Raw genomic sequence first — 11217 nt, 5'->3', positions numbered from 1 at the left:
AGGCTGCACATCACTTAACTAACAGGTACGTTTTTTGAAACAAACACCATCATCACACCATTGTAATAACATATACCCTAATGCTAACAAATGAAGAAAACCAGCTCCAATTTTGAAAAATACTGTGAAAGGCTGCAAATTTGTGGGGACCCCTCCCCCTCCTATTCCCACCAGTGCCATGGGGTAACAGTATGTGACCAGGGGTAGTAGAGTAGCGAGCTCCTATCGGCAAGCTGCAACACCCCTGCTATCATTCTTAATTCGAGAAAAGCTCAGAGAAATGCAGGAAATCTGATACAACTCTGATAATACTGTGAAAAGGATGTGTAGTGTGGGGATTCTCCCCCCTCCTATTTTCCTGAGCAGAAATAATGGAGCTACATGCCCCCGGGCGCCCCATTACCCTGGGTTGGACGGGGCTCTAATAAGTTGTGGTTGTTACTGTGAAAAGGACGTATACTTATGGGGATTCTCCCCCCTCCTATTTTCCTGAGCAGAAATAATGGTGGAAACATGCATTTATTTTGTATATACGGCTAAGAACAGCTCGGCCCAAACAAGACCTTTGGTGTCTTCTGCAGAGGAGATTCCAGGTATACTATCTGTACAAACACTTGGGGGCACCATTCGGGCCCCGGGGTTCAGGTCTCCACGGTTCTTTGTATCCAGAACGTTACATACTTTACTAGTACAATACTATGCTGAAGAAACTGGATCAGTGAAACCGCAAATCGGGAAATTTAGCCAGAGGAACCAGGCAAAGAGTAGATAATAACCCATGTTCATATCGTGCATCTTGATGTGCGCTTTGCACATTATTTTGACAAGAATCAATCTCGTAATTCCCCTGCAAGGACCAGCCCTAACATGCAAGGATGCTTACAAATTACAACTTTGTAAATGGTGTGCTCATATAGTCTTTTAACGCAGAAGCTCCAGCAGGACAAAGGTCGATTTCCTGGGGGCCTTGACATCATAATAAATCACCTCGGAAGAACTTTTATTAAGAACCAGTGTACAAAATGGTTTTCCCTCTAAGTCCTCCGAAATACATTGAAGCGAAGGTTGGTCCCTGCATTGACCCTTCGATTGTGGCGAGAATAAGCTTATCAAGATAACGAAACAGGGGAAATAAACAGCAGACTCAGAGATTACCAGTCACGCTGTTAGTTTAATCCTTGGATCAATCATACCTATCGCTGCATAAAAGGATTTGACAGGGATGATGTAATGGAGAAGCTGATCCTACAAGTGCTTGAAGGCCTTGAGGAGATTTGACAGGGATGATTGATGTAACAAAGCGGCTGATCCTACAAGTGGTTGAAGGCCTTGAGGAGATTCGACAGGGATGATTGATATAACAATGCGGCTGATCCTATCACTACGTAAGGGCCGTGAAGGGATGTGACAGGGTACTGAAGAGGTTAACAAGAAAGGGACAACATTAAATCGGGAATGACATTGTGCACGAGTGAACAATGCCGATAGCAAAATGAGGCATCAGTTGCAGCCTCCGAGCTCACACAGACGTACACGGATGGGACCGTTTACAGGAGTGATAACAGATAGAAAAGCAGGACGGGAGCTGTCTCCCAAGATTGGACCCGATAAGGGGCAGAAGAAGCCGTGGCCAGCTGAACAATGAATTTGCAGGTGCCGACAGAAGGATCGATAGAGGAGATACGAGCCAGGTCATTGAAGTAACAGGCCCCAAGCTCCTGGTTCTGGACCTGGTAGTAGGCGTTGAAGGCATAAGAGGCGTTGCCGTTGGAGTCGAGGTAGGGATTGCACGAGCCGCCATAGCCAAGCGCCGTGCAATCTGCATTGTTGCAAGCATAAGCCACGTTGTCTTGCAGCGCAGACCTGTCCACGGCATTCTCGTTGAGCACGCACCATTGCTGGCTCAGATATTGCACGCCTGACGCCCCGGCAAGCGATCCTCCGTAGCCATTATTGCCATTTCCAACAATATTCGCGCTGCCCGTCAGGGAGAGAGGGTACTTGGCCCTCCCATCGTACGTGAACAGGCCCCAGTGCCTCTCGAATCCGCCTGCATCCACGCTCTTGGTGTCCTCGTCGATCAGGCTGAACATATAGAAATCGATTGCCTTCCCCGGCCGCCTCGGAGTTCCTGACCTGCTCGCCACCACGTGATCTATAAATCCCTGGTTGAACCTCTGCGAATAGTCGACATTCGCGTTCACTTCTCCATCGGTCGGCCAGCCGATCTCGCCGACGATGATCCTCAGGTTGCCATAGCCGGCCTTGGACAAGGCCACCAGCAGGGAGTCGTAGCTTGCGTCGAAGACATTGTAGTAGATGTACTGGCCGTCCACGACAGGGGACGATTGGCGGTCGAAGAATGCATACTGGACGGGGAAGTGCGGGTCGTCGCGCAGGCTCAGGAAGGGGTAGATGTTAAGGGTGAAAGGGCAGCCGTATTCTGATAGCACAGCTAAGATCCGGGCCATGTTGTCCGAGATGTCGAGCCGGAAGATGGCATCCGACGGCAAGGAGGTGGACGACAGAACGTCTGCATTGAATGGAACAGTGGCCTTGATCTGGTCCCCCACACCTGCGCTATTCAGCGCTCGTTGGACGTTCTCAAGTGCAGGAGATGTGACGGTCAAGTAGGTGTCGTTATATGCTTGTAGAAAAGGTTCGTTGCCAACAGCAACGTATCTGCAGACGACAATGAAATCATATCATCACCATGTCTCAGAATGTCGCCAAAAACTTGCTTTTCTGTTCCGAGTGCTTATGTTAACTGCGAAACAGGCAACATGTAAGAAAGACATTTTCTCAATATGATTGTGGACATTTCACTTCTATCAAGGCTTCATCACTGCGTCCTATCTTCATCCACAGCATCTTAGCTTCTCCTTGTAATGTTAGTACTTGAAAACAGCATCTTACCTCCTGAGTAATGTCTATAGTGCTTGAAAACCTGTTCTTTTGACAAATGAATGAGTGTTAAAGAATCGGGACAACTACTTCCTCTCCCTGAACGAGCAACAAAAGGAAGAATATTCTCGATGCGAGGCGCATTTCAAGCCAGGTGTAGACAGTTTACTCCTAAAAAGGGAGCACAGAAGAAGAGCCTGCTTCCCTCCTGCTGCATATTGTCTTGCCTTTCCCTATGCAATGCATTTTCTCACGCTGTATTTCTTCTGCTTCGATAAAATTACTTTCCCTGAGACAGGAGCTGGACGAATTTCCTATTTGCCTACCCTAACGACAACGACATCAATGCTCGCTCAAGTGCATTAGCAAAACACTGAATGACAGCAAGCTTTATATAACCTGATATTCGCTCCAGCATTAGTGTAGCGCATCACGTTGTTCTGCACCCAGAGGCGCGCTTGGGCCGGATCTGTCAGGCTGAGGAGGAGAGTGTTAGGGACAGTAACCATGACCTCAATGCCTGTGTTGGCCAAGGCTCTCATCACGTCGTAATTTACATCGAAGAGCTTCACCTTGCCTATACCGTTAGCCTTCAGCATCTGTACAACAATTTGAGGTGGAAGAGGATGGGACGCCTGAATCCCCCAATTTACACCCAGGCCTTTCACCTCCTCGCTCATCATCATCAATGATCCACAGATGACACAGAATGTAAACAACAGACGCGCTAGCCATGAAGACTCTGATTTCCTCCGCTCCCTCATTGATCCAGATCTTCAAGCCGTCGTCTTAAAGGTGAGCTGCAGGCTTTTCAAGTGAGAAGCCAAATCAGGACTCTCTCTCTCTCTCTCTCTCTCTCTCTCTCTCTCTCTCTCTCTCTCTCTCTCTCTCTCTCTCTCACATAGCACAGGAGAAACAAGCGAACATGGTTGACAATTCATCCAAGAATAGTGTAAAGGAGAACGACAAAATGTCTGTCCTTGCTGTGGGCAGCCTCATGAGAACAAAGAGTCGACAGCAACGAGTTAACAAGACGAGAAAGACATTTAACAACTGAGAGATAGAGCGAGAAAGAGAAAGATGCATCCTTCCCTGCCTCCACAACCAGATCCTAGAAGAGCTGCTACATTAGAAAAATATGCCCGCAGAACATCGTCATACCTCTTTCTTCAAGTTTTCGGACTTCGGCACGTCTAGAACCTGGCAGAAGAGACTGCGAACAAGTGTTGCCTCTTGCTATAGTTTTTCCAACGCACACTCCGACTCCGCCTCCTCCAGGAATGGATGCAGAAGAGCGACAGCCTTCGGGAATGGGAAGGGAGAGCGGAGGAGGGGAAAACCAAAAGGCGGACCACGGACCTGAAAATGAGGACTTGGTTCTTCCGTGCCGGTGCCGGTGCCGATGCCAGTGCCAGTCCCGGCAGTACCTGATGATACCCTGGTCTCTGCTGATGCAAGCGCCTGTTATTACCTTTGCTTCACTCTACCTACTACCCGGTCGAGTTTCTCCTAATCAATTCACTCGAGATCCTCTCTGAGAGAGAGAGAGAGAGAGAGAGAGAGATGAAGAGAGGGGATCCAAGGGTCCAAGGGCCTCGATGACCGCGGACTTGTCCAGGTCCTTTCCATTGGGCGGCGTCCATGACGCAATGGCCAGTTTACCCGCACCCCAAAGGGACACGAAAACTAGTCACATAAGCGAGGCCATGGTGACAAACGAATGACACATATTCCAGTGTCCGGTACTATACTCTTTTAAGATATTACTAGATAATTGCACGAAGGTCGGGGCCTTATATTTCTCTTTTAAGATTTTACTAGTTCCTCCTCAGTAGGGAGTAGCAAGCATCCCTTTTGGCTGAGCTGCCCACATCCCACGAATATTCCAAGTGATCAGGGTGAGACGATGCATTGAGAAGCTATTCATAGATAAAGACATCCTCCCCCTCTTCACCATCTTCTCCCAAGATAGCAAAGTAATTTCTATCCACCAACGGTGCACATGCCAGTCTCTTGAGATAGATACCTTCTTCCTCTTCCCTTTAGTAGCTTTGGAGGCTGACAAGGGATTATTCTCCTTGTCCAAAATGCTCTCTCTCTATGAGAGTTTTTGACTGGTGTCCCCAGTTGCTGTGCTTTCTAGACCATGGGCTGACTCTCCTTAGGTTTCCCCTTAACATCACTTGCCCCTATGGGTTCTTTTTGGTCAACAGGATAGCCCATCCTTGGCTTTAATTTCAATGCTACGGGAGGATTCTTGTTTCTTTCCCTGATCAACTGCAGGGGGTGTTTGACTCCCTGGGTTCTCATTTGCCATGCTAGCTTGTGGTTTCTTTTCTTCAACTCCATCCTTTCTTGGGCAATCCTTCGCAAAATGCCCCAAACTCAACCAACAGCTCCAAGCCATTGTTATTAAAGCCTTCCAACATGTCAAGATTTGCTAAATGATACAAGCGTGTTTTTCTACTTTGATAGCTCCATTAACTGATGTGACAGTCAATACGTAGAGAAGCTTCCCCAAAGCTCCAACCAGCACTACAATCTCGCCATCCAGCCAAGTCGGTAACCTAGGGAAGTTGACCCACATAGGGCATTCCGAGTGAAATCCAATTGCTAACCCAAGAGAAAGATTTGGGAGAGGGCCACTTTGGAGCCAAATGTTGCCCAAAACCACCTTGCAAGCTCTTCTTCCATGGGAGGCTTACCCATGAAGTACATGTAAACACCACAAAGAGCATATTTAGCATACCTTTGGCACATGCGGTCAATAGAGAAACTAACAGGAGCACGCAGCACATCCTTGCCAGCCTCAATAGAATCCTTCTTTCTCTGATTGTAGACCCTTTGTTCACGAGATGACCTACGAGTGTGATCGTCCAAAGAGATAAAACACAAGGGGTATGCAGTTTTTGGGGATTATTGTAGTCAAGGTCGAAGAGGCTCAATGCTTCTTGTTAAAGAATCACTAAATCCATCACTCGTACTCAGGAGAGGTGACGGTAGTTTTGTAGCATCATCAATTTGTATGGGCATGGAAAAAGTGATTGTCACATCAGTGTATGGACCTAATTCCTCTGTAGACAGAGCACTACTTTGTGGGGATCTTGAACGAGCTGATTTGGAAGAAAATGCCATCTTTTTAGGCGATTGGAATATGACTCTTTAGGGGTCTGATCGATCACATGATGGAAGTTCAATGTTATGTTAGGAAAGGGACAGATGGCATGATTGGGAAGTTTCCCAAGAGTTAGTTGATGTAGTTGTGGCCTTTGGAGGAGGGGAAAAACTTGACTATACCTGGCACAATAAGCAAGTGGGCTGTAATTGGCGTACAGCCAAGTTAGACAGGATCTACCTCAACCATGGGGCTTGGTGGATCATGCCTAATGTACGGCTCTCGATGCTGACAGAGTTTGCCACATCGAATTATGTGCACTTTGAGAATGGTTAATATGAACTCAAGAGATGGAGGACCGCCAATGTTTAGATTCAATACCTCTTTTCTTAAGAGAGAGGGCTTCTGTTAACAACTCAAGGAGGCCTAGAGTAAGTGCAGGGACTCTGGAGCCCACCCACTCAACAATTGGTTAAGATGTACCAATGCTATAGTGGAGGTAGCCAACAATATGAAAGGGCTCAAGCACAGGTCAGGAGGGGGAGGCTAAACAGCAGCAAACAAGTCAAGGAGAGCATTCTTCGGGCCCTTGATGTCTACCCTCGAGATTCTATTCTGCATAACGTACTCAAAAGTGTAGAGTGTTATATGGAATGACTGTTCCAATACCAAGTAGAAGCAGCCAAGGTACATTTAAAGTGGTCTTGGTATTTAGTTGGTGACTCTCCTAATAGTTCTTTTTTTAGGGCCTTGAAAATAAAAAGGAGTAAGGAGATGATTACTATGACTGATGATGATCATGGGCAGATCCTTAAGGATGATGCTGATATAGCAAGAGCTTTTACTAAGCATTTTTTAGCAATTGTAGGTTCTGAGCCTGAGTTACCGGTTGATTGCTATCTAAAGCTAAACAAGTTTCTTGATGAAGGAAGAAACCTAATCACCCTAGGCTAGGTTGCTCTTCTATAGACCCTTTTCAGCTGAGGAACTCAAGTTTGTGGTTGGATTCATGTAGGGGAGGAGAATTCACGACGCCATTTTGAACTTGATCCTTGCTATGAATCAAGCTTTATCAACTAAATTTGAGTTTGTCCTTATTAATATGGACTTTGATAAAGCTTATGGTAGGATAAGCTCGCAGTTCATCTTGGAGGTAATGAGATCAATGGGGTTTGGTCCATGATTTCTAAGAATGGTCAAAGCACTGTTTACAAATGCCACTGCTGTGCTACAGGTTAATGGTATTTGTTCAAGACCTTTTGAGATCAGAAGATCAATGAGACAGGGGTGCCCTTTGGCCCCCCTGCTCTTTGCAATCATAACTAATCCAGTTCTTAGAAATCTAGACCTGAAGCTGAGACAAGGTACCATCAAGGGTCTTCTAATGCCAGGTGGCAATCCCTTTGCTACCCAATTCTTTGCAGATGATAATTCAAATCTGGTTAGGGCAGAAAAGCAATCTGTTCAGGAGCTGTTTAACGTCTACAATAGGTTTTCTGAGCTTTTAGGTTCTCTCATTAGCCCCTCCAAGATCGAGTTGGTGTTCCTAGGCTATGAGGAACTGTCTGAGTGGATCTCAGAGCTTGGTTTCAGGACCATCAATCATGGACAACTTTTCAAATACTTGGGATGTCCTCTAGGAGTTGGGGTGTCCATGAAACAAAGAGCCTACTGGATGATGCTGAAATTCAAGAGTAAGATTGAGACATGGAGTAAAAGATTGCTCTCCTTCATGGGCAAAATAGTGGTGATCAAAGTTATGCTTGCTTCTACTACTACATTATTGGTGATGGCTTTCAATTTCAGCAAAAAAACTTGGACCAAACTAGAAAGCCTATTTGCTTGCATGTTGTGGAATAAGGTCCCAGGACAAAGGGGTTTGAGGGCAATACCATGGCTTCAGATTACAACTAGGGAAGAGGAAGGTGGCTTAGGTATCCCTAAGTTTGCTACCAAAGCCTTTGCTCTTCTTTTTGGGATGCTTAAAAAGATGGAAGGTGTTCAGCCTTGGAATCTCTTGCTAAAATCTTGGCTCAAGGAGGTTGGAGTGAAGAGTCTAAGGGTGGGCAATTGCTCATGGTTTGACCCTCTTCTTTTAGGACAGAAAATCAGGATTTCCCAATCCCAAGTAGTAGAGAGGATGGTGCAAGCCTGGCAATTAGTCCTAGATAATGCAAAGTGGAAAGGAGGACATGATAGAAGGGGAGATTCCTCACTAAAACAAATGATTCGGTACTTCAAGGAAGCATTTGATCCAATTAAAGCTTTGGGAGCATGCTAGGCATGCAAACTCTTTATGGAACTCAAGGGCTTACTAAGGCCTTAATTCAACTTAGTTTACTTAAACAATACTAAGAATGTAAGCATACACTTTAAAGTATTCTCAAAGAAAAGTTAACATATATAAAGCACTAAATATAAATATCGTCCAAGTTTTTCCTCTCCTAAAAGGTCTCACTAACTTAGTACTTTAGTAAGAGAAATGCTAGTCCAAATATTTCCTTTCCTCAAAGGTCTCACTACTTTAGTAAGAGAAATGATGGAATTAGCCAATGGTGGTTGTTGAAGGTGAATTGAAAATTTTGTAGCAAATTTTATCATCATGGAAGCAACCTTCAAGGACAAAAGATACAAAAGTAGGACTCCGCATGGCATTTGTATTACAATTTCAAGCTTTCCCAAAACGCCAAGTAAAATGGCAATCTTAGAAAATGACACCATTTGCATCTCATCTCATATATATATTCTAGGTTTGACCAAATGAAAAGAGCAATTTCTAAGCATCAACTTTTTCAAGATGAAAGGTCCTATTATAGTGATGTATCTCTAACATGCCTTTAAGTTCTCCATGTGTGTGTGTGTGTGTGTGTGTGCGTGTGTGTGTGTGTGTGTGTGCGTGTGCATGTGCGTGCGCGTGCGTGTGTGTGTGTGCGTGTGCGTGTGCGTGTGCGTGCGTGCATGCGTGCGTGCGTGTGTTGGGGGAGGGGGATGGAGGCCTTCAAAGTTTGTGCAATGTTTCAACTCTATGCAACCACAACTTAGCACCCCAAGTTTGACCAATGCTACTAGCTCCCATCCAAATGTCCATGGATATAACACTAAGGGATTTATGGAAAACGAGAAATAATACCTAGTGTGCAAGTTGAGAAAAAGTCTCAAAGGACTAAAGTAGGCACCTTGAGAATGGTATCATAAGTTTGATGCCTTTATACATTCAAAGTCTTGTACTCACAAGGTTGTGGATCAATGTCTTTACTAAGAGTACAACATATCATCAATATAGAGTACCAAACCAATAAGGCTACAATCACATATCACCAATATAGAGTACCAAACCAATAAGGCTACAATCAACATATCATCAATATAAAGTACCAAACCAATAAGGCTACAATCACAGCCTTATTGGTTTGGTACTCTATACTGATGATATGTTGATTACTAAGAGTGCTTATGATGAGCTGGATGCTTTGAAGATTGAGCTCAAGAGGAGCTTTGAGATAAAGGACATGGAGCATGCTTCTCATATACCTAGCATGGGTGCTACTAAACCCACTGGGGCTCTTGGAGACACTTAGGTCCACAACAATGTGTTTATGCCACATGCAAGCCTTGATCATGAAGAGCTGCAACACTACAACTCAAAGCATCATTCTATGTGTGTTCTTTAATGCATGTTACCTTTGTCATACACAAATTTTCATGAACTCATATGTGATAACTTGTTAAATATTGTTTCGTTAAAGAATGCAAGGGCTAAAGTTCAAGTAAGGGCTCCTCTTCCATTGGTGATTCAACAAGTGCTCTAACATGTTGGGACTTCTTTTTTGCAAGTGATCACTATTCTTTAACATCAATCTTCACCTCACCATATTCATGCAAGGACAAATGATGTGGTAAGGGAAGCACCATTCTTCTTCTTCTTCTTCTTCTTCTTCTTCTAATATGGTTTGTTAATCCCTATGTATGGAAATTCAAAGACATATTTGCTCATACACAAAATTTATGGAAGATGGTATGGTTTTTGGGCAATGTTTGCAAATAAAGGTAGCACAACAGAAATAGCATCAAATACACATACACACACACAAACATGGGGAGAATCCTTAATTCTATGTGAGAGGGAGAGAAAATGTTGAAAAGTAACTCCAATAAATCATAAGCAAATTTTTACAAGCAACCTCTTATGAGCAATTAGGTAGTATATTATTTGTGTAGCTATAATTCTACCTAGAAGCCTACATAGTGATCACCTTTTGAACTCTTATAGAATAGTCTAGTTCATCACCATATATGTAGGCAAGATCTATAGGTTATCATGTAAATCTTTGGTCATGGGATGGTTTACATGATGAAGAGCATGTTATTAACATGCTAAATAAAGATAGGGAAAACAACCTAGGCAATCAACCTATAATAGGTAGAGAAATGCAGCCTCTATAACAAGGCTCCATGATTAGGAGATATCCATTGTTAACAATCACTATGCCAAACCCACCCCCCCCTCCCCCCCAAGTATGTTCTTTGGAAAAAAACTTTTGTCCTCAATCTCCAACTCACCTATTCTCTTTGCCTACATGCTAGCAAAAATTCATATATAAGCATAGGCATAAGTGAAGACTATAGTAAGAGCAAATGAGACCATTGAGTACTCAAGCACGAGGATGTGAAGATTGAATCGACTATAACTTGTCTAGGCTATACAAAGATTGCAATTGGAATCATACCACATCACATAAAGGAACACTCGAGTTGCATGCTCTCAATTCTATAATGCAAAACACTATCAAGAATACAAGCTCATGAAGTAAATTTTGGAGCTTATGTGATACCCAGCTTGTTACCCATAGCTTTCCTTGTGTGAATGTGTTCTCTAGTAGCACTCTCATTTCAAGGATGCGTCAAATGTGAAACTTTGGGATGCATAAGATTCCACAATGATGTAAGGTTTGAGCACATTTCGAAAGGTCTACTAAGCACATCATGAAAGGTCTATTGAAGCTCCAATGCTAGACATGTTATGGCAAGGTCACATGCTCAAGACTTTGTTTCTTCTCTCGCAATCCCTACACAAGCCGATGCTACAATAACTATAAGTAGCAATATAAGAAGAGGGAATTATTTCAAGACATTCCATATATGAACCTTTATAAACATGTCTTATTGCTATTGATTCTATGATCCCTGTAGGATGGGGT

At 44.0% G+C, this 11217-nt stretch overlaps 1 protein-coding gene across 2 annotated transcripts; it reads right to left on the bottom strand.

The window, feature by feature from the left end:
* Positions 1-794: 794 nt before the first annotated feature.
* Positions 795-4460, bottom strand: LOC148023425 (glucan endo-1,3-beta-glucosidase 6-like). 2 transcript variants are annotated; one of them, XM_087696379.1, is made up of 3 exons: positions 4066-4460; positions 3304-3711; positions 795-2682 (listed from the first exon to the last, which is right to left on the bottom strand). In XM_087696379.1, the coding sequence occupies exons 2-3, from the start codon at positions 3666-3668 to the stop codon at positions 1548-1550; spliced, it is 1500 nt and encodes a 499-aa protein (XP_087552505.1). In that variant the 5' UTR covers positions 3669-3711; positions 4066-4460; the 3' UTR covers positions 795-1547. The 2 variants fall into 2 exon arrangements, with proteins under 2 accessions (XP_087552505.1, XP_087552506.1); XM_087696380.1 differs by having other exon boundaries at positions 3304-3704.
* Positions 4461-11217: the final 6757 nt, after the last annotated feature.

The sequence above is a fragment of the Lygodium microphyllum genome, chromosome 16 (genome assembly GCF_053477565.2).
Source record: "Lygodium microphyllum isolate KBCC chromosome 16, Lygodium_microphyllum_v1.1.10, whole genome shotgun sequence".
NCBI lineage: Eukaryota > Viridiplantae > Streptophyta > Polypodiopsida > Schizaeales > Lygodiaceae > Lygodium > Lygodium microphyllum.
Note: the sequence above shows the minus strand (reverse complement) of the source record. Positions and strands in the feature narration are given on the sequence as shown.

Bases quoted from the DNA above. Each gene is read 5' to 3' on its own strand.
- LOC148023425 (XM_087696379.1), bottom strand. From the start codon at position 3,668: ATGAGGGAGCGGAGGAAATCAGAGTCTTCATGGCTAGCGCGTCTGTTG. The intron at 2,683-3,303 runs GTTATATAAAGC...TGTCGTCTGCAG, and splicing joins AATGCTGGAGCGAATATCAG to ATACGTTGCTGTTGGCAACG.